The sequence below is a fragment of the Musca vetustissima genome, unplaced genomic scaffold (assembly GCF_032173495.1).
Source record: "Musca vetustissima isolate MV318-11 ecotype Yass unplaced genomic scaffold, APGP_CSIRO_Mvet_v1 utg9238, whole genome shotgun sequence".
Lineage (NCBI taxonomy): Eukaryota > Metazoa > Arthropoda > Insecta > Diptera > Muscidae > Musca > Musca vetustissima.
Genome location: NW_026888385.1, coordinates 43,557 through 67,281, shown reverse-complemented (window position 1 = coordinate 67,281; position 23,725 = coordinate 43,557). Strand labels below are relative to the sequence as shown.

The window sequence follows — 23,725 nt, the reverse complement described above, 5'->3', positions numbered from 1 at the left end:
AACTATGTTGTCATGTTTGTAACGCCGCGAAATACAGGTCCTAGACCCACTTTAAGTATACCGATCGTCATATCTCGACTAGCTGAGTCGATCTAGACATGTGTGTCCGTCCGTCCGTCTGTCCATTATAATTTGTAAACACGATACAGGCCACAGTTATGGACCAATCTTCACGAAATTGCATGTAGGATGGGTTCTGGCCAGCGAAGACCCCTATTGTTTTTGATAAAGATCGGTTAATATTTAGGGGATGAAATGGACCAAATACTAAATTTTTGTCGGTTTTTTCTGGTCGCTCCAGAGGCCGCAGCTATGGTCCGAACATCGTGAAATTTTACATGGAGAAGGGGATCGGGCCTAAGAATACGCATGACTGTTTTGATAAAGATCGGTCAATATTTAGCGGGTCAAATGAACCTTGACTTTTGTGTGAAAAATTTCATATATACCTGCTCCTGAAGGACATATACTCGAGATATTGATAGTATGTCCAAGATGAGTTGTTGACCTTTAAATTTATACCAATTATATGGCTGTATGTACTCCGATGCGGGAGTTATACGTAATTAAGTAAAGTTGACTATGTGCATATTATTACTATTACTCCATTAGAGGACGGAAATGTCGCGCTGATCGCTTTGAAATTGTACATGAAGTTCCGATTATGGTCAAGGACGACGATTGTAGTTTTCGGCGAAGTTGAGATTTCATTCAGGGGGTGCTATGAACCGAAAACTTTAATTTTGTCAGATTTTCTAGTCGCTCTAGAGGCAATTATTATATATAGAACATCACATATTTTACAAGGTGAAGGGAATCTGACCAAATACTTAGAGCGGCTGTTTAGATGATGATCGGTCAATATTCCGAGGGTCAAATCAACCAAAACCTAAAGTGACCAATTTTTTATTGTATGGCGTAAAAATTCACTTCAAGAACAACATTTTGGAAAATAGACTTAGAAAGAGGAGTTGTTGATCTATAATCGGTAAAAAGGGTGCAAATATCACGAAATATTGTCCAGGCTCAGAATATAGAAGCGCCGAAAGCGTGTTTTTCGTGGTAGTTGTGTAGGGTATCATATGGTTGGCCACGACCGACTATACTGCTCCGCTCACTGTTTTTTTTTTTTAATTTTATTGAATGAAAGCAAACAATTTTGTTCGACTTGGTCACCTTTGGTTCGAATTATGGCCTTCAAACGGCCAATGAAACCGTCACATGCTGCCCGAATGCTGCTCTGCGGCATTTCGGCCTATTTCTGGCGAAGCGCTGGCTTGAGGTGATCGACACTTTGGTATTTTTTTTAGTGCCAACCTTGCTTTCCAAAATACTCCAAACACAATAGTCCAACGGATTGGTATTCTGAGATTTTGATGGCCATTCTTCGCTGGAAATGAAGCGAGGAACTTCATTTTGTAACCATTCTTGGGTGGCACGTGCTGAGTGCGATGATGCTGAGTTCTGTTGGAATGTCCAAGGTCTGCGGCCAACATGTTTTCGTGTCCAAGTCTTTAATACACCCACCAAAATATTTTCGCGATAATATTCGGAATTTATTCTCTGGTATCCGATTTGATAAATACGAGCGTAGAGCCACCATCGGCTGTTATGGCGGTCCACACCATCACCATGGCCGGCGCTTGAGTTATGGTGGCCAACCGAAGGTGCACATTTTCAGCTGACCTCTTTGGCAAGCAAACACGATCATTTTGTTTGTTAACAAACTGCTGGACAACGAATGTTTTCTCATCGGAGAAAACCAATTTCGGCATTCCACCACTTTCGGCCAAGCGAAGAAACTCTTTAGCTCTTTTGAGTCGCTTTTCTTTCTGTTGCGGTGTAAGTTCTTGCACTTTTTGGAATTTCAATGGCTTTACCCCGAGCTCATTTTTCAATATTTGCCGAATGGAATATTGCGATATGTTCAGTTCACGAGACATTTTTCGGCCACTTCGACGCGGGTTTCGATCAAGTAGCTTCTTTACTTTTCGAACCATTTCTGCTGATGTTGTTGTTTTCTTCCGTTCACTTCCTTGACGTCGGGCTACGCTACCAGTATCACGGTAAGAAGCGATGGTACGATACACAAGTGGTTTTCCAGCCAAATATAAAGAAATCACACTATCACGCTTGAATTCCATCACGAATAACTTTTTTCTGGAAAATTGAAAATTCTCACCAAAATTCTTTTGTACGCTTTCATACAATATACTAAGCTGTCACTGGAATAATTTTAACAGCTGTCGGACGAGTGGCGTAGAAAAGACAGCAGTCTGAAATTGGTTGCTGTTTTTTCAACTCACCCTGTATGTATGGATTCAAATTATGTGTCAACGTCTGCTGCTGTGTCGGCGGCAACTGTCGTCGATTGTCGCGACGCTACGCAGTAACCAGAAACGTCGAGAAGATCACGTCACTGTTTAGCTGAAAAAAGCTTAATCTCAAGAAAAATTGTTCGGATCAGAAATAAGTACGAATTGAAAAACAAAGTAATTAGAAAATGTCTTGTGAATAAAAAATTATATTGAACATAGTTTATAGTATTTCAAATATGAGTAATTTGAACAATGTAATTACTGTATATTGTAATTATATATGATGTGTTTGTGGTTATAATTTTATATTGAACTAGCATAGACCCGCTACGTCGTTAGCGGATATTTGTATAGTTAAAATAAATAAACTTTAGTTTAGGTACACAATATAACATGATATGGATTTATGAATTTCTAAGTATGTACTATAAACGAATAATAATTGGTCCTACATTTTCAATTAGTCAGCTTAGTCAGCATTTCTTTCGAACAAAACAGTTGCCAAAATCCTAATTGGAAAGAATTGTCAGTATATGGAATGTCCGATTTGAATCAAACTTTGTTCAAATTATTATCTGTACGAAGCCTTCGCTTTCCCTCCCCCAAAAAGGTCAATATTATATAAACATGCAAATTTTATTTTAAGCGAATTGAATGACCGATTTCAACAACGTTATATACGAAACCACTTTGATAAAAACATATACATTATATAAACCTTATATATATATATATATACCATGTGTGTAACTCCGAAGATCTCCGCATACCACATGTATATATGTCGGCAACACCGACTGATATATTTTTATTTGTTAGTACAAATTTTCGAAAAATAGTTGCTTTCGTTTATACTATACTTAGTACTTTTTAGTACAAAACAAAATGCGAAAAGCATTGTTTTTCATAAAAAAGGGTTGTACTAAATTTCAGAATTCTTTTAGTCCTGTTTAGAACATATTTCTGGTAAATATTTATATAGAAATTTTTCTGTTATAAGTATTTAATAACAGGTTCCTGCTCTTATCCGTTCTAGCGTTCATAATATTTAGTACTTGTTAGTAACTTTAAGAAAAATTTAGTACCATTTAATACGAATTTCCAACACTAACCTACATGCAAAATATCAAGATTCTTCTGGTCGGTGATGATCAGTCAGTTATAACGCAATTATATAGACTATTTTACATATAGATTAGGCAATGCCAATTTCTGTCTTATTAACTCGTTAATGGCGCTGGGAAAATTTTTATTTTTATTTTAGAAGCCACATACACGAATTCCAAACTCCATCACTTCTAATCGCTCAATACCCATGTACAATATTTAGTAGTTTCAATGCCTTTCAAAACCCATTCTATAAACCAGCGAGCGGAGCAGTATAGTCGGACGGGGCCGACCATACGATACCCTACACAACTTCCATAAAAATCTAGCTTTCTGTGGTTCTATATTCTGAGATTGGACAATATTTCGCGATATTTGCACACTTTTGACTGGCTAGAGGTCAGCAAATGTTCATCCGAAAAATTATTATCTGATCATCACCTAACATTTTAGGCGTTGTCCTTGACCATAACTGGAACGACATTTCAAAGCGATTAGCGCTATATTTCCGCCCTACAGTGTGGTAATAGGTTACTAAATAATATATGAATAGTAAGCACCTGTAAATATTTAAGTGTAACTCCCGCATCCGAGTACCCACGACAATATAATTGGTATCAATTTAAAGGTCAACCACTCCTCTTGGATATACTATCAACTTCTCGGGTCTATGTCCTTCAGTGGTAAATATTCAGTGGTAAATATATATACAAATTTTGTCATATTTCACACAAAAGTTAAGGTACATTTGACCCGCTAAATATTGACCGATCTTTATTAAAACAGGCATGCATATTCTTTGGCCCGATCCCCTTCTCCATGCAAAAATTTGCGGTGTTTGGGCAATAATAGCAGCCTGTGGAGCGACCAGAAAAACCGACAAAAATATTTTTTTTGGTCCATTTCATCCCCAAAATATTAACCGATCTTTTCCAAAAACAATAGGGGTCTTCATTGGCCAGAACCCATCCTACATGCAAAATTTCGTGAAGATTGGTCCATAACTGTAGCCTGTAGTGTGTTTACAAATTATAATGGACAGACGGACGGACGGACAGACACACATGTCTAGATCGACTCAGCTAGTCGAGATATGACGATCGGTACAATCGTTTGGGGCTGCACAAAGCTATAATACCCTGACAACATAGTTGTGTAGGGTATTATAGCTTTGCAAACGAACTAAATTTCCTCACTCTTAGTACAAATATTTAGTATGGTTATATTTCTTACCATTCACCATTTAGTAGGGGAGACTGGGGCACCTTCGGCATCGGGGCAGCTTCGGCAATCGCGTTTTCGATATGAACCTCTCACCGTACATCACTAGTTTCGATACATAGGTACCGAATATCGAAATAAATAACTGACACAAAGTTTGAAATTTCCAGCTAATAAGCTTATTTAGATACATAGGTTTTTCTATTTTTATAGATGTTTTTGTAATATTTCCATTCCATTTCGTAAGTATTTCATGTATACAACTTTTCAAATTTTAAGACAATATTATTAAAAAGTGGTTAACTACGATGTGTACTATTATAGAAGTATATAAAAATATAATGTTTTTACAAAATTGACAGAAAAAAATTAAAAAAAAACTATAAGAAGTACATTCGGGGTAGATTCGGCATTTTACAGTGGGGCACATTTGGCAATATACAGATAGTGCAATTTCATTTCCTTAAAATGTTTTTGAGATCGTCTTTTAAAATAATCCTTTAATATGGTTCGAAATTATATATATAAGACTAAACGTGCTTGTATTGACGAAAATGCGTTAAAAAAAAACCTATTTCTGATGGTGTGTGCGACCTTGAGATTTCAACGTCCGCCGCTAGAAAATATAGCCCTAAAATTCAAACATTATGTCGCGTATTAAAACCAAATAGAGCCTTTAGAGTATCTGAATTTCAACCAGACTGATAGCGATGATACTTACCATGGTGCCGAATGTGTCCCATCAAATGCCGAAGCTACCCCGGGTTGGGGCACATTCGGCGAATTTGACTTTTTTTACAAAACTGTAAAAATTTGTAACTAATAATAATATTTTATATCCTTTTGATACTAGTTTTTATAATTAAGTGTCAGAGGACAATAATCAGCCATAAAGTTTTTATATATGTTGAATAAGTAGTGAGATATAGAGCTCTAAACAAAAAGTGCCGAAGGTGCCCCAGTCTCCCCTACTTTCTTCAAAAATATATCAATACATAGCATAGTCTTTGTAATAGTGAAATCTACCACGTTTCCGATTTATATTTTTACCGGTTCCATTGTAGTGTTTATTATCGCTTTAGTACTAATTTTCACAAAAAAATTTACATAACGTACTAATACTAAAAGAATAAATAGTTAAAGCTATATACTAATTTTCGTATTTTCATCTTTATCGGTTTTTGTACTAAATTTATACTTCTTCCATTGTAATATAATTTTATAGTTCTACTTCCAACCGTACCGGAGTAATACAGGTTTTAGTGTCACATTCTATTTGTAACAGCTTAAGCTACATATAAAGTTTCAGATATATATTAGGAATATATATATAAATTGTAATATAATATTTAGTACCTTTAGTACTAATTTCCAATTTTTTTTTTCAAATTTTCAGAGTTCTACCTCCAACCGTTCCGGCGTAATAAAGTATTAGTACTTTTTAGTAGCTTTTAGTACTAATTTCCGAAAAATATGTTCGCCCCTCATTCTATTGGTAATAGCTTGAGCTCCACACCAAGGTTCTGATATGAATCTTCACCGATTCCAATCAAATGTAATGTTTAGTACTTTTTAGTACCTCTTAGTACTAAATTTAAAATTTTTTTCACACACACCATTTGGCTTATAGTAGGCAAAGGTGCATACAAAATTTCAGAAATATTCTTCCAACCGTTCCGGCGTAATATAGTTTTAGTACTTTTTAGTACCATTTCCAAAAAATATTTTTGCACATCATTCTATTTGTAATAGCTTAAGCTACATACTAAGTTTCAGATTGGTATATCTACCGTTCCCATTCAAATATAACATTTAGTACTTTTAGTACTTTTGCCGTTTCATCTGGGCGTTGATGATCAGTCAGTCACTTATAACGCAACTCTTTTATATATATAGATAGATTGTACAGAATATGAATGAGTATGTCATACCCTTTTTTATACCCTTCACCACACTGCGGTACAGGGTATTATGTCTTTGTGCATACGTTTGTAACAGATCGCATTTATGATCCGATTGGATGATATTTGGCACAAGTCACTTATTTTCCCCCAAGGATGAATCCTATTGAAATTGAAAATCGGTTCAGATTTAGATATTGCTCGAGTACATAGTTTCATCCAATTTAAGGTAAATGGGGCACCAAAGACCCTATATATCTTTCGATTTGCACGAAATTCGGCATAAGGGTACTGAATTAGGTCCAGGATGATGTGTGCTAAATTTGGTGAAAATCGGTTCAGATTTAGATCACATATATATTTTCGTCCGATTTAATGTGAATTGTGCACTAAAACCCATAGTTTGGCCGACCGCACACAATTTTGTGCAATGAACTGAAGTTACCATAACCTTTCGTGTGTTAAGTTTTCTTGAAATCGATTTTGGGCCCAATACAAGTCGGGTATTTTTTAAATAAAATATTTCTGGAACCAATACCAACAAGGCATGTATTTTGGGTTGATTTGACATGGCGTGAATTTTTTAAAGATTATTTTCAGCGATCAAACAACTCGTGCATTTTCAAAAAGATATTTTTTATGGATCCATACAAGTCATGGATTTTCTAAGGAATACTTTTTGGAATATTTTAAAAATATTGTTAGGAACCAGGCGTGGATAAAGGGTATCTACAATTCTGCCCGCCTCACGCTTTGTTTTGTTATGCAAATGGTAGAGTTTATGAGCTGGGGTGAGTCAGGGATGGTAACCGTAAATGGCCGTAAACATGTCTCTGAATGTAGGCCATTCGTCATAACTTCCATAGAAGTTTTGCTTGTCGCAAGGTGGAACTTTAATACAAATATCCGACATATTAAATGCGGTATTTGGGGGATACTGACTGAATTGTGAAATGATGAAGGACCCATTAAATCGCCTCTAGCGTCATATGCATTTTAAATTCATCTTTTTTTTAATTTTCTAACCAATTGGACTTTATATCTGGCTGTCAATTTGCAATCTTCATCGTCTTCTGTAAAGTAGACCCTTGACAAAATATTCTTTACAAAATCCACGCCTTGTGTGGCCCTTGAAAAAATATTCTTTACAAAATCCACGCCTTGTGTGGCCCTTGAAAAAATATTCTTTAAAAGATCCACGCCTTTTGTAGCCCTTTAAAAATATTCTTTGAAAATCCTTAATGTTTCTACAAATATTGTGAGTCCTTACTGTCCTTAAATATTTAATTTTTATTGAGTATTTTTTTATTAAAAACTTGTTAACATAAAAAATGTGTACAATAAGACACATATAAAAATAACAATTCACGAAACATACAATATTTTACAAACGATTTTTGGCAGCTCTCAACAATGGATACTTGTCGCCATTACACAATCCCCGGAAGTCATCATAACTCAAATCGAACATTGACAAACCACCCAAACCCTTGGTATGGACATAGATGGCCTTATTGGCAGCCGTCTCGGGGTCTTCATAACTAACCCATATGCCATGATTGCCATGGTCATCAGCCAAACGGAAGGCATAGGTACCATAACGCCTGGTGGGGTCATCGACACGAGTCAGTGGAGCATCAGCACCCTTGAGGAAGGTGTTCGAAGGGTTTGGTAATTTACCACAAATTTCAGGCCAGCTAAGCAAGCCAGGCGTCGCACTTGGCAAACCAGCATCGGCGGCACCTTTAGTCTTTGATACAACGGGAGCACCACCACTGGCATTCGAATCAGATGACAATTTCCAAGCACGGCCATAGGTAGCCATACCCAAGATGAGTTTTTGGGGTGGGCAATGGTGGTCTAGCCAATAGGCAACTTGGAAATCCGCATTGTAGTGGGGCAAACGATTTTGATCGTAAAGTTCATACAGGGGTGCGGTGTAATCAGCCTCTTCGGGGTTACGTTCGGGAGTGAGGAAATCAAAGGCGGCAATGTTGATGAGATCAGCAAAACCGGAGACAGCTGGGACATCGAAGTAATCTATAAAAAATTTATAAAAATTAAAAATTATATAAAATATATTTCTATATCCCCAACTTACACGAAGAATTAACATTGGGCAACACGGTCAACGATAACAAATAACCATCGGGACGTAGGGCATTTTTCAAATCCCTGACCAAAGCGGTAAATTGTTCCTTGTGTTCTTCGGCCTTGGGATCCGCAACAAAATCTCCAGTAAATAGTTTCTTAACTTTCCTCAATGCCTGACCAACTTTCGAATGGACTTTACGCGGCTTATTCTTGGGGAATTGATAGGCCAAATCGATACCATCAAAACCATAGGAACGCACCAGAGAATAAGCGGAATTAATAAAGGCCGTTTGACGTGCACGTCCACCCTCTAACAATTCAATGTATTTATTCGGGTGTTCCGGATCGATATCTTTATCACCACCAATGCTCAATAAAACTTTGAGGTGGGGATATTTTCTCTTCAATGCGGTGATCTCTGAAAACTGGTATTGGTAAATATCCAAATCTTCGTGTAAACTAAAAGTCTGATATGTGTCGGGTTTAATGCCACAGTAGCCATAGACCAAATGCGTGCAGAATGGTAGAGCAATTTCCAAATCAGAATTCAGCAATTTATCCAAACCTAAAAGAAAGGGAATTAGATAGATTTTATAACAAAATGAAAAAGTATTTATATAGGAAAGCTGCAGAATGTTTGGATGATAAGGGCTACTGTATATATTCTTGGGCTAGGCAACATGTTTACATGTTTTCTGGAGCTATCTGGCATTTCCATTGGAAAGTTTGACATTTTTAGCTTAAAAGTGTTATGTACGGCTTGACGTACGAACATGTCATTAAAATCAATAATGATGTGATAATTTTTCTCAAGTTCCGACATGGATTAGTCGCGGTCGACGCTCGCTCAAAGATTGTCATGTGAGACACCCTTAGACAAAGGCAACATTGTGTGAGTTCTTGCACTTTTTGGAATTTCAATGGCTTTGCCCCTAGCTCAATTTTCAATATTTGCCGAATGGAGTATTACGAAATATTCAGCCACTGCGACGAGGGTTTCGATCAAGTTGCTTCTGTACTTTTCGAACCATTTCTGCTGATGTTGCTGTTTTCTTCCGTCCACTTCCTTGACGTCGGGCTACAATACGAGTATCGCGGTAACGAGCGATGTTACGTGACACAAAAGATTTATTCAAATTTAAATGATTTTTTCTGCAAAAATTCTCACCAAAATGCTTTTGAACGCTTGTAAACAATATAATGAGCTGTCACTGGAATAATTTTAACAGCTGTCGGATGAGTGGCTCAGAAATGACAGCAGTCTGAAGTTGGTTGCCGTTGTTTCATCTCATCCTGTATTTGATACCTTCTATCACTAGAAAAACAGACCAGATCTTGTGGAAAATACATTATATGAAGTCCTTGTTCGAAGTTAGTAAAGCCTAGAGTTTTTAATTTTTTTGCTTTGAATTTTTTCCCAGCCGAAGTCGTGTCGCAGACAATTCATTTAAAACGGCGATCAAATTTGCATTCATTCAAATAAGAATACTATTTATGCCCTACACATCTATGTTGTCAGGGTATTATAGCTTTGTGCAGCCCCAAGAGTTTGTAACGCCGCGAAATATTGGTCCTAGACCCACCTTTAAGTATACCGATCGTCATATCTCGACTAGCTGAGTCGATCTAGACATGTCCGTCTGTCCATTATAATTTGTAAACATGATACAGGCCACAGTTATGGATCAATCTTCAAGAAATTTTGTATGCAGAACTGGTTCTGGTCAATGAAGAACCCTATTGTTTTTTTGTAAAGATCTGTTAATATTTAGGGAATGAAATGGACCAAAAACTAAATTTTTGTCTTATTTTCTGGCCGCAAACTTCGCGAATTTTGACATGGAGAAGGGGATCGGGCCAAAGAATAAGCATGCCTGTTTTGATAAAGATCTGTTATTATTTAGCGGGTCAAATGGACCCCGACTTTTGTGTGAAAAATGACAAAATTTATATTCTATGGCGTATATGTTTACTGCTGAAGGACATCGACCCGAGATGTTGATATTATATCCAAGAGGAGTGGTTGACCTTTAAATTGATACCAATTATATTGTCGTATGTACTCGGATGTGGGAGATACACTTAAATATTTACAGGTGCTTACGTATTGATATAGTATTCAGTAACTCATTACCACACTGGAGGACAGAAATATAGCGCTGATGGTTTAGAAATTTTCCATGAGGATCCAGGTATGGTCAACTACTACGGCTATAATTTTCGGTGATGATCAGATACTAATTTTGGGATGAATTAGACCGAAAACTTAATTTTTGGTGTTTTTTTCAAGTCGATCTATAGGCCACAATTGAAAGCCGAAGATCACAACCCAACCCACTGTGAAGGGAATCTGTACTCAATATTAGTAATATTTGTTGACCTCTAATCGGTCAAGACGATGCAAATATCGTGAAATATTGCCAAGATCAGAATATAGAACCCCAGAATGTTAGATTTTCGTGGAAGTTGTGTAGGGTATCATATGGTCGGCCCCGTCCGACTATACTGCTCCGCTCACTGGTTCATGTTCTGTTTTTCATTTATTGTAACAGAAATGATCTACAGGAAATGCAATTAAATACGTGATATTTTCAAAAACATTTTTTTTTGCCAAATTTCGTGTTTTTGGAAGGCCAGTTCCCGCTATTCTAGCTTTTCACGAAGAAGATTTTTTAAAATGTAAAAAATCTTACTGATCGCGGGTACCCATATCATTCAGTTGACTGATCTAAAAATTTGGTCCGAAAAATAATTTTTTTAGAAATTTCATTGCACAAAATGTCCACCTTCGGATGAGTATTACTCTGAAGCTGTACATACTACATACACAAAATGTTTATCAAATTACTCAGATTCGCGACTACAATAATCTTATAATCGATCTTTAGAAATTCTTGTTTGCGCATTGAAACTAGAAGTAAAATCCAAAAAACACTCAAAATCGAGCTTCAAAATGTCAGCATAATTTAAAGGTAAAAGCAGTTAAAATATTAAAAAATGATACATAAGAGGCGTAGTCCCGATTTGGTTGACTTCTAGTTTTACTTTGACATGAAGACCGTGAAATGAGTGTCTTAGTCACAAATCGAAAGAGAACATAAAAAAACTCGTTCGCCTCAACCTGTTTTTACACATTTTTATACCCTTCACCACACTGTGGTACAGGGTATTATGTCTTTGTGCATATGTTTGTAACAGGCAAAAGGAAGCGAGATAGACACATGGTTCCTTTTGAGAATATGCATAGAATCACTTTCTAAGTCGATTTATGCATGTCCGTCCGTCCGTCTGTTGATGTTAAATTGTAAACAATGTACAGGTCGCATGTTTAATCCGATTTGGCTGAAATTTGGTACAGCTCATTTATTTGGCCCAAGGACGAACCCTATTGAAATTGGGAAAAATCGGTTCAGATTTAGATATAGCTCCCATATATAGTTTCGTCCGATTTAAGGTAAATGGTGCACCAAAGTCCCCATAAATCATTCGATTTGCATGATTTGTGTGCCAAGTTTCGAAAAAATCGGTTCAGATTTAGATATAGCTCCCATATATAGTTTAGTCCGATTTAAGGTAAATGAGACACCAAAGTTCCTATATATCTTTCAATTTGCACGAAATTTGGCATAGAGTACTGAATAAAGTCTAAAATGATGTGTGTAAAGTTTCGTGAAAATCGGTTCAGATTTAGATATAGCTCCCATATATAGTTTCGCCCGATTTTTGGTAAATAGTCCACTAAAGTCCCTATATATCATTAGATTTGCACGGAATTTGGCACAGCGTACTAAATTAAGTCTAGAATGATGTGTGCTAAGTTTCGTGAAAATCGGTTCAGATTTAGATATAGCTCCCATATATATTTTCGTCCGATTTAAGGTAAATGTGGCACCAAAGCCCCTATATATCTTTCGATTTGCACGAAATTTGGCATAAAGTACTGAATTAGGTCAAGAATGACGTGTGCCAAATCGGGTCAGATTTATATATAGCCCCAATCAGGGACGAACGCAGGGGGGCGGCCCTGGGGGCCCGGGCTCCCCCCGAAATGAATTTTTTTCACAGTAAATTTATATTTGCAACAGCGATTTTTTTTCATTTTGTACTACCGGGCCACCCCCGAAATGAAATCCTGTGTACGTTGCTGGCTCCAATATATATTTTCGTCCGACTTTAGGTAAAAGGGTCTCCAAAATCCCTATATATTTTTCGATTTGTGCGAAATTTGGCATGACGTACTGAACTGAGCCTAGAGTGACGTCTGCCATATTTCGTCAAAATCGGTCCAGATTTAGATATAGCTCCCATATACACTTTCGTCCGATTTTATGTAAATGGTACACCAAAGTCCCTATTAATCTTTCGATTTGCACGAAATTTAGCATGACGTACTGAATTGAGCCTAGAGTGACGTCTGCCATGTTTCGTGAAAATCGGTCCAGATTTAGATATAGCTCCCATATATAGTTTCGTCCGATTTTATGTAATTGGTACATCAAAGTCCCTATATATCTTTCGATTTGCACGAAATTTGGCACGACGTACTGAATTGAGCCTAGAGTGATTTTTGCCAAATTTCGTGAAAATTGGTCCAGATTTAGATATTGCTCCCTTATATATTATCGGTTGACGCACCAAGTAAGTAATTGACGCACCAAGGAACCAATATATTACTGATATTACTAACCTAAGAAATCGGTTCTTATTTGGATATAGCTTCCATATTTATTTTCGTCCGATTTTAAGTAAATGGTGCATTGTTCAGATTGACATGAAATTTTGCACATCGTACAAAATTTAGCATAGAATAGCTTAACAAACGAATGGCATGTTTATTGATTGATCTTAGTCGATTTAGATAAGTATTACATATTTTAGTTCATCCAATTTCATGTTAATGGTCCTGCTTAATATACACATAGTGGTGAAGGGTATCATATAGTCGGCCCCGTCCGACTTTACTACTTTCTTACTGGTTTTAATTCCAGTGAGAATCCAAAATACTTAATTATATCCGATTACCTTGACGTATTAAACTGCTCGAATCATAATAGCATACCATTTTGGCAGTGCTATTTGTAGCTCCATGGATGCCGGCAAAGAGCGATAACACCAAAACCACCAACAACTTCATGGTAATCGAAAAATAACACTACACCCAACGATAAAGAATTATTTTCAATATTTAAAAAATTATATCAATATCTATAAAACACAACCGTTGTGTCCAATTGTTAAAACGACACTAAAATTTTATCAAAAAAATCAGAGATCAGATGTCAAATATAAGCCTGTGCTAAATGGAGCTATTAATAGTTGTATTTGTTGTTGTAATTATTGTTTTTTGTTTTTTTTTTATATTTCGAAGAATAAAAGACACGACAATATCGAAAGAAACATTAAAATAATCGAAGCTTCTGTTTGCCCAAGAAACTGGATGTATGATGTTGAGATGTAGTCAAAAAAAGGGCACGTCAAAATCAAAACAAAACAAACGCACAAAAATGATAACACTCAATATCTATTCAAATTATGTGTTAACATCTGGTGCTGTGACGGTGGCATCTTTCGTCGCTTGTCGCGACGCTACGCACAAACCAGAAGCGTCGAGAATATCACGTCATTGTCAGACATAAGCACGTACAGTAGATATCGGATATAAGCACATCTCATATATGAAAAAATCGCATATAAGAAAGATTATTTAAAACACCTATTTTGCATCTCCTCAGTGTAAAAATTGCTTCATATAAGAACCAGTAAGGAAAGTAGTAAAGTCGGACGGGGCCGACTATATGATACCCTTCACCACTCTGGGTATATTCGACAGATGAATCCTAACAGACGTCGAATTTTTAAAGGACCAGTAAAATGAAAGTCGAGTCATAAACATGTCATTTTGCAACCTATACTAAATTATTCATTTGGTCAGATATAGAAGCTATATCTAAATCTGAACCGATTTTCACGATACTCAGCATTCCAGGCTCAATTCAGTACGCTATGCCAAATTTCTTGCAAATCGAATGATTTATAAGGACTTTGGTGAACCTTTTATATAAAATCGGACAAAACTATATATGGGAGCTATATCTAAATCTGGACCGATTATCACGAAACTTGGCAGACGTCACTCTAGGCTCAATTCACTACGTTATGCCAAATTTCGTGCAAATCGAAATATTTATAAGGTCTTTGGTGAACCTTTTACATTAAATCGGACGAACATATATATTGGAGCTATATCTAAATCTGAACCGATTTTTCCCAATTTCAATAGGGTTCGTCCTTGGGCCAAACAAATGAGCTGTGCCAAATTTCATCCAATTCGGATCATAGCTGCGACCTGTACTTTGTTTACAATTTAACATGGACAGACGGACGGACAAACCCCCCTAATGTTGACGACCCCCGCAAACGTAAAAAAGGACCACGATCTGCGAGTCTGCACTTGGAATATGCGCACCTTGTAGAGAACGTACAAGAAGTACAAAGCCGATATTATTGTCTTACAGGAAATGCGATGGAAATGGAAAAGATTACGCTCTGTATTATAGCTGCCATGAAACGAGACATGAATTTGGCTGCGGATTTACGGTTAACAGGAGAATAAAATACTTCGTCTCCTAATCCTGGAAAAAAAACCCACGAAAAACACATCGACACATTCCACCTATTCGTCGACTATAAAGCAGCATTCGACAGCCCTATCCGTTCAGAGGTGTATAAGCCATGTCTGCGTTTGGCATTCCTGCAAAATTAATACGGCTATGTAGGATAAATTTAACAAGCACAAGATCAGCAGTTAAAATCGGAAAGGACCTCTCGGAGCCCTTTAACACCGAACGAGGATTCAGACAAGGTGATAGTTTGTTGTGTGACCTTTTTAACATCCTGCTGGAAAAGGTCATACGAGAGGCAAAAGTGAACATAAATGACACTCTGTACACCAAACAACACATGTTGCTCGCCAACGCCGATGACATCGACATAATGTGTCGAATACTGAGAGCGGTAACAGCAACCTTCTAACAAATTGAGAAGGAGTCTGCAAAAGTGGGTCTGGCAGTAAACGGCGAGAAGACCAAGCTGATGGTATCAACGCGCAAGACGTCCAGTAGACTCGGACCAACTGTGGAACTTGAGAACTACAGCTTCGAGTTAGTCAAAGATTTTATATACCTTGGTACCGCCAGAAACAAAACGAATGACATCAGGTTTGAAATTCGGAGAAGGATAGTGATGGCCAACAGATGCTAATATGGGTTGAGCAAACAACTCAAAAGCAAGGCCACCTCCCGCTAGACCAAACTCACACTCTACAAGACGCTGATACTACCCGTGCTGTTATGTGGGTCTGAAGCATGGGTACTTGCGCAAGCAGATGAGGCAGCTCTTGGAGTGTTTCAGAGAAAAATTCTCAGAAAAATCTATGGGCCGATTTACGTTGACGGTGAATATCGCCGTCGAATGAACCATGAGTTGTACCAGCTATTCTCGGACATCGACATTGTTAGACGTATTGAGCTGCAGCGACTACGTTGGCTAGGTCATGTTGTGAGAATGGATGAAGATGCCCCAGCCCCAAAGGCATATACATAAATCAACGCCTATCGTAGCCTTTGGAAAAGTATTCTTTAAAAAACTACTCCTATTGTAAACATTGAAAGCATATTTCTTTAAAGGCCCTGGTTGTTCCTACAAATATTTTGGAAAAATTCGCAAAACCTTTAATTTTTTATTATTGAGTAATTTTTATTAAAAACGTGTTGACTTATAAAAAATTTGTACATTAAGAAAAGAGTTAAGATAAAAAAAAATCACGAAACACAATATCTTACAAACGATTTTTGGCAGCTTTCAACAGTGGATATTTGCCCCCCTTACACAATCCCTGGAAGTCATCATAACTCAAATCGAACATTGACAAACCACCCAAACCCTTGGTATGGACATAGCCGGCCTTATTGGCAGCCGTTTCGGGGTCTTCATAACTAACCCAGATGCCATGATTGCCATGAGAATCAGCCAAACGGAAGGCATAGGTACCATAACGCTTGCTGGGGTCACCGACACGAGTCAATGGAGCATCAGCACCCTTGAGGAAGGTGTTCGAAGGGTTTGGTAATTTTGCACAAATTTCAGGCCAGCTAAGTAAGCCAGGCGTTCCAGTTAGCAAACCAGCATCGGCAGCACCTTTAGTCTTTGGTACAACGGGAGCACCACCACTGGCATTCGAATCAGATGACAATTTCCAAGCACGGCCATAGGTAGCCATACCCAAGATGAGTTTTCGGGGTGGACAATCGTTGTCTAGCCAATAGGCAACTTGGAAATCAGCATTGTTGTGTGAAAAACGTTTTTGATCGTAAAGTTCAAACAAGGGTGCGGTGTAATCAGCCTCTTCGGGATTGCGTTCGGGAGTGAGGAAATCAAAGGCGGCAATGTTGATGAGATCAGCAAAATCGGATACAGCTGGGACATCGAAGTACACTACAAAAATGTATAAATATTAAAAATTATATAAAATAAATTTCTATATCCCCTACTTACACGAAGAATTAACATTGGGCAGCACGGTCAACGACAACAAATAACCATCGGGATGTAAAGTAGTTTTCAAATCCCTGACCAAAGCTGTAAATTGTTCCTTGTGTTCTTCGGCCTTGGGATCGACAACAAAATCTCCAGTAAATAGTTTCTTAATTTTCTTCAATAATTTTTCTTCAACACTCGAATGGACTTTACCCGGCTTATTCTTGGGGAATTGATAGGCCAAATCGATACCATCAAAACCATAGGAACGCACCAGAGAATAAGCGGAATTAATAAAATCCGTTTGACGTGTACGTTCACCCTCTAACAATTCAAGGTATTTATTCGGATGTTCCGGATCCAAATCTTTATCACCACCAATGCTCAACAGAACTTTGAGGTAGGGATATTTCTTCTTCAATGCGGTGACCTCTGAAAACTGGTGTTGGTAAATATCCAAATCTTCGTGTAAGCTAAAAGCCTGATATGTGTCGGGTTTAATGCCACAGTAGCCATAGACCAAATGAGTGCAGTATCGTAGAGCAAATTCCAAATCAGGATTGAGCAATTGACCCAAACCTAAAAGGAAATTAGTTAGATTTTATAACATAATGAAAAAGTATTTATATAGAAAAGCTGCAGAAAAATTTGGATGACGAGGGCTATTCTATATATATTCCTGGGCTAGGCAACATTACATATTTCCTGGCGCTATCTGACATTTCCAGTAAGAAAAAAATGAAGTAAAGTAGGACGGGCCGACTATATAATACCCTTCACAACTTTGATTATATTCTACATAGCCTCCTAACAGACGTCGCCCGTTCAAAAGACATGCAATTGAACGAAAGATATATAAGAGCTTTGGTGCACCATTTATATTAAATCGGACGAAAGTATATATGGGAGCTATATCTAAATCTGAACCGATTTTCACGAAACTTAGCAGACATCATTCTAGACCTAATTCATTACGCTGTGCCAAATTTTGTGCAAATCGAAAGGTATATAGGGACTTTGGTACACCATTTACCTTAAACCGGATGAAAATATATATGGGAGCTATATCTAAATCTGAACCGATTTTCATGAAACTAGACTTAATTAAGTACGCTATACCAAATTTCGTGTAAGTCGAATGAAATGCGAAATTTCGTGCAAATCGAACTTTTGTGCATCATTTACCTAAAATCGGGCGAAACTATATGTGGGAGCTATATCTAAATCTGAACCGAAACTTAGCACACCTCATTCTAGACTTAATTCAGTACACTATGCAAAATTTCATGCAAATCGAAAGATGTATGGGCGCCATTTACAGATAATCGGATGAAACTATATACGGAAGCTGTATCTAAATTTCATCCGATTTTCTTCAATTTGAAGAGTGTTCGTCCTTTGGGCTAAATCAGTTGCGTGTGCCAAATTTCATCCAAATCGGATTATAAATACGACCTGTATTTTGTTTACAAGTTAACATCTACAGACGGAGAGACTGACGGACATGCATACATCGACTCAGAAACTGATTCTATGCATATTCTCAAAAGGAACCATGTGTCTATCTCGTTTCCTTTTGCCTGTTACAAATATATGCACAAAGACATAACACCCTGTACCTCAGTTTGGTGAAGGGTATAAACATCTGGACTTTCTGAAAAATATCCTTTTATTTTTTGTGAGGCCTGTTCGTACTTCATTAGGGAATTCCATGGAATAACCTTCTGATACCTCTTCTATACCACAATAACCGGTCAAAGTCATACTGGTCTATGAAAAAAGTGTTCCTGGTCTTTGACTTCATAAACTATGAGAATTAGACCACGATATATAAAATATTTTTGGTCTGTTGTTATATTTAATAACTTCGATCACTAGAAAATCAGATCAGATCTAGTGGAAAATAAATTATATGACCTCCTTGTTCGAAGTTAGTAAATCCTAAAGTTTCATTTTTTTTTTTCTATGAGAAATCGCCAATAGTATATACAGAGGTCTTCCTGTAGAAGTCTACCTACATTCTGTTTTCCCCCCTGTTAGATTCTATTCAATACCCCCCTCACTTATAGAATACTTTGTAATGTCTACATCTCAATTCAATAATTTGTTGACAGACAAGTTATTGAAGCTGTTACTCACAAAACCTCAAAGCTGGCTGTCACTGTGGAATATTTCAAATCATAAACTAGTTTGTGATGCGATCATTTAAATTATTTCATTTCCGTTGTTTGAATTTGAACTCTTAAACTCTAAACGTCATTGCCAGCAGAAGTCGTGTCGCACAAATTTGCATACAACAAAGTAAGAATACTCGACTTGAATTTAATTATTTCTATTTTTATATTTTTAAAAATTTGTTTCCTAACCGGTCACCGGTTAGGGGATTCACAAAACAAAAATATTGGTTATATGTGGTTATACAATAGCCACAATAAATATTCATAACACGTGCGAGCTGTTCAATTTTGTGCTAATTTGAGGCTCATATATTAATATTAATACTATTACTATTTTACATATTGGGGTGTGTTTAATATTTAGCATTTAAAATTGTTTTCTTCTGCACACCCTAATGTTTCTAAATTTGGTACAAGTTGGATTTAGATGAACAGATAGAGTTGGAGTCTTAAAATTGGGAATTAAAATAATTGGGACTTGCTGTCGAATTTGACGTAGAATATTTTATTCTTTGATATTATATATCTAAAATTAAGTTTCATGCCACTTTTATGCGCTAGTCGAAAAGAGTAGAAATGTCTTTGAAAAAAAAAATACAATAACATTTTGAATTTTTTGTTCAAAATGTATGACTATATATTCGGTATATACATTATATATACAGATTTCTCTTGTTCAGTGACTTATTCTATAAATTGATGGAGAATATTTTTGTTCCTTATACCATCCTTCCAAAACGACATCTTGTGGGGAAAATGAGTAAAAACCAGTAATATGTACGATTTTAAACCTAAAATGATTTGTGGTTTTTTTTTATAAGATTTTTGACGTTTAGGCTGATTTGTGAGTTTTAGCCTATTCTGAGACATACAGAAAAATTTTATGGCGAATATTTCTGTAGAATATTCTGAGCACCTTTAACCCCGTTTTGAATGAGTTCTCAATACCTTCTGCAAAAGGGGACCGAAAAGTCTTCTTCAATGAGTCGGTTGAGGGTTAAAGTTGTATACCAAAATATTCCTCCATATTTTATCAGTAATAGTGCCGAAGATACTATATATACCCAAAATGCAAGGATTTCATGAAAACATAATTCGAAAATTATCAAAATTCTTGAAAAGAGGGAATATCCCCCCCCCTTTTTTTTTGGGTTACCCCCGATGTAAACTTTCAAAACGCTGATATACGTGTATTCTTTTTTTATTCCCTTTTTCATAATCTGTAGGAATTTCCCGGTAATTATCAAAAAAATTTAAATTTGTCGCTCAGTGTAATAGGCAACGAAATACTGTTTCAGGTATTTTCAAAAATATTACGAAGTGTAAAGTTTTAGTCAATTCGGATTCATATGAAATTTATGTTGGAGGTGTATATTAAATTTGTCATTTCGTTTGTAAACCACAACCTGTATTGTAATATACTGGTCCTCAATAACATCAATAAAATATACCCCATTTGTGCCTAAGCCAGTTTTCCAAACTGAGTGTCTTTAATTACATAAATTATTCATTACATACATAAATTATTAGTTGTTCCTAAGTCAACTATAAATTCGCATTTTAGGTGTCTCACTTGACAGAAGATTTTTCATTTTATCAATAAATTTTATAGCAAAATACATAAAATTTCTGGGAAAATTACATTTACAGTTTCAATTGGACCTAAAGCTTTGAAAAAAAAAAACAACAAGTTGATCTATTTTTTTAACTTCAAATAAAAAAATTACAACATATTTCCACATATACAATTTCAGTTGCATATGTTTTGATCAGCACTGAAAGGGTGAGATGAAAAAAACTGCAACCAACTTCCGACAGCTGTTAAAATTATTCCAGTGACAGCTCATTATATTGTTTACAAGCGTACAAAAACATTTTGGTGAGAATTTTCAATTTCCTTAAAAAAATTTATTCATGATGGAATTCATGCGTGATAGTGTGATTTCTTTTTATTTGACTGGAAAACCACAAGTGGCTATAGTTAGAGCACTCCAGCATTTAAATGTGAATAAATCTTTTGTGATTCGTAGCATCGCTAGTTACCGTGATATTAGTAGCATAGCCCTACCGAATTTCGGCAGTCCAGCAGTTTGTCAACAAACAAAATTATCGTGTTTACATGCCAAAGAGGTCAGGTGAAAATGTGCACCTTCGGTTGGCCACCAGAACTCAAGCGCCAGCCATTCTGATGAGTGGCCCCCATAACAACCCATGGCAGCTCTCCACTCGTATTGATCGACCGTGGCATCAGAATAATTGCCAAATATTATCGCGAAAATATTCTGGAGGGTGTATTAAAGCCCTGAGCACGCAAGTATTTTGGCGGCAGACCTTGGATATTCCAACAGGACTCTGCACCATCGCACTCAGTACGCACCACCCAAGAATGGTTACAAAATGAGATTCCTCGCTTCATTTCCAACGCACAATAGCCATCAAAATCTCCGGATACCAATCCGTTGGACTATTGTGTCTGGAAAATTTTGGAAAGCAAGGTTGGCATTAAAAAACTACCAAAGTGTCGATAACCTCAAGCAAGCACATCGCGGGGAATGGGCCAAAATATCGCAGAGCAACATTTGGGCAGGGTGTGACGGTTTCATTGGCGGTTTGAAGGCCATAATTCGTGCCAAAGGTGACCAATTCGAACCAATCTAAACTTATTCTATAATTTTATGTTATTTCCGACACTTTTTGCTTTCACTGAATAAAACTTAAAAAAATGTAAAAATTATGGTGTTTGACTTTGTTGCAGTTTTCTATCGCACAAAATTGCAATTTGGCTGAAAAATGTGGCAAATCCTAGGGCGGCCATCCTAGGATAATAGCAAAATATGTGCAGAATTTCAAAGCTCTATCATGATTTCAACAGATAGACGGACGGACATGTTATCGACATTCGACGTAGAATTTTATTTTTTATCAAGAATATATGCACCTTATGGGGTCTCAGGTGATATATAATTCGAGGTTTTATAAATGGAACGACAAATTAAATTAAAAACTAGTAAGTGGAGCAGTATAGTCAGACGGGGCCGACCCTACACAACGTCCACGAAAATATAACTTCAAAGCAGACATGCTTAATCTTTGGCCCAATTCCCTTCTCCATGTTAAAATTCGCGATGTTTGGGCCAAAATTGCGGCCTCTGGAGCTACCAGAAAATCAGACAAAAATAAAGATTTAGGTACATTTCATCCCTTAAATATTAACCAATCTTTACCAAAAACAATAGGGGTCTTCATTGGCCAGAACCCATACTACGTGAAGATTGGTCCATAACTGTGGCCTGTATCGTGTTTACAAATTATAATGGAAGGACACACATGTCTAGATCGACTCAGCTAGTCGAGATATGATGATCGGTATACTTAAAGTTGGGTCTAGCACCAATATTTTGCGGCGTTACAAACTCTTGGGGCTGCACAAAGCTTATAATACCCTGACAACATAGTTGTGTAGGTTTTAATAACCAAAAATACATTAAGGGGACCTCCCCCATTTTAAATGTAAATGAACAATAATTTGCAAAATTTGGTTGTTGTTTTTAGTGATTAAAGAAAAGTCCTTATTTTTGATGGTGGGCATGATAACTCCTCACTATCTTCAATAGTTCTTGAGATTTTCACTAGAAAATTTTTTTTCGACATTCTTCAAGTAGTGTAGATTCGAATTAAATCAAAAAACAAAATTAATTTTTTTTGACACCTTAGGGGGCAGTACCCCTTAAGTGGAAAATTCAACACTCCAAAATTTCATTTAAGCTGTGCAATAATCAGGACAGTGTTTTTTGAAATTGAATGACATGTTTTGTAAGTGTCCAGACCTTTTACATTCAATAACATTTAAATACACACACACAATCGATTTACCTTCACGTATGAAACTGCCCGAATCATAATAGCAGACCATTTTGGCAGTGGTATTTGTAGATCCATTGATGCCGGCAAAGAGCGATAGCACCAAAACCACCAACAACTTCATCGTAATCGAAAAATAAAACTACACCCAATGATAAAAAAAATATTTTAAATATTTAATAAATGATATCAATATCAAAACACAACCGTTGTGTCCAATTGTTAAAACAACACTAAAATCACACGAAAATAAAAAATCACAGATCAAATGTCAAATATATGCTGTGGTAAATGGAGCGTTTAACAGTTATATTTGTTGTTGGGGTGTTTGAGAAGAAACTTCTTCGAAAGATCTACGGGCCGATCTGCGTCGACGGTAAATATCGGCGTCGAACGAAGCACGAGCTTTACAATCTATACACGGATATCGACATAGTCTGTCGTATTGAGCTGCAGCGACTACGGTGGCATATAAAATCGAGCCCACTGATCGTTCATGCAGAAGCGGAAG

At 36.7% G+C, this 23,725-nt stretch overlaps 2 protein-coding genes across 2 annotated transcripts; both read right to left on the bottom strand.

Moving 5' to 3' along the window:
• Positions 1 to 7,920: 7,920 nt before the first annotated feature.
• LOC133336220 (chitinase-like protein Idgf2) lies at positions 7,921 to 13,780 on the bottom strand. The gene is made up of 3 exons (XM_061544503.1): positions 13,664 to 13,780; positions 8,649 to 9,206; positions 7,921 to 8,587 (listed from the first exon to the last, which is right to left on the bottom strand). Exons 1-3 carry the CDS (start codon positions 13,773 to 13,775, stop codon positions 7,932 to 7,934), a joined length of 1,326 nt encoding a protein of 441 aa, XP_061400487.1. The 5' UTR covers positions 13,776 to 13,780; the 3' UTR covers positions 7,921 to 7,931.
• Positions 13,781 to 16,478: 2,698 nt separating this feature from the next.
• LOC133336218 (chitinase-like protein Idgf2) lies at positions 16,479 to 23,338 on the bottom strand. The gene is made up of 3 exons (XM_061544501.1): positions 23,227 to 23,338; positions 17,195 to 17,755; positions 16,479 to 17,134 (listed from the first exon to the last, which is right to left on the bottom strand). The coding sequence occupies exons 1-3, from the start codon at positions 23,336 to 23,338 to the stop codon at positions 16,479 to 16,481; spliced, it is 1,329 nt and encodes a 442-aa protein (XP_061400485.1).
• Positions 23,339 to 23,725: the final 387 nt, after the last annotated feature.

Excerpts from the sequence above, each read along its gene's own strand:
- LOC133336220 (XM_061544503.1), bottom strand. The coding sequence starts at position 13,775 with ATGAAGTTGTTGGTGGTTTTGGTGTTATCGCTCTTTGCCGGCATCCAT. Across the intron at positions 9,207-13,663 it reads GAGCAGTTTAATACGTCAAG|GTTTGGATAAATTGCTGAAT; the intron begins GTAATCGGATAT and ends CCTTTCTTTTAG. Across the intron at positions 8,588-8,648 it reads GCCCAATGTTAATTCTTCGT|ATTACTTCGATGTCCCAGCT; the intron begins GTAAGTTGGGGA and ends AATTTTTTATAG.
- LOC133336218 (XM_061544501.1), bottom strand. The coding sequence starts at position 23,338 with ATGAAGTTGTTGGTGGTTTTGGTGCTATCGCTCTTTGCCGGCATCAAT. Across the intron at positions 17,756-23,226 it reads GGGCAGTTTCATACGTGAAG|GTTTGGGTCAATTGCTCAAT; the intron begins GTAAATCGATTG and ends ATTTCCTTTTAG. Across the intron at positions 17,135-17,194 it reads GCCCAATGTTAATTCTTCGT|TGTACTTCGATGTCCCAGCT; the intron begins GTAAGTAGGGGA and ends ACATTTTTGTAG.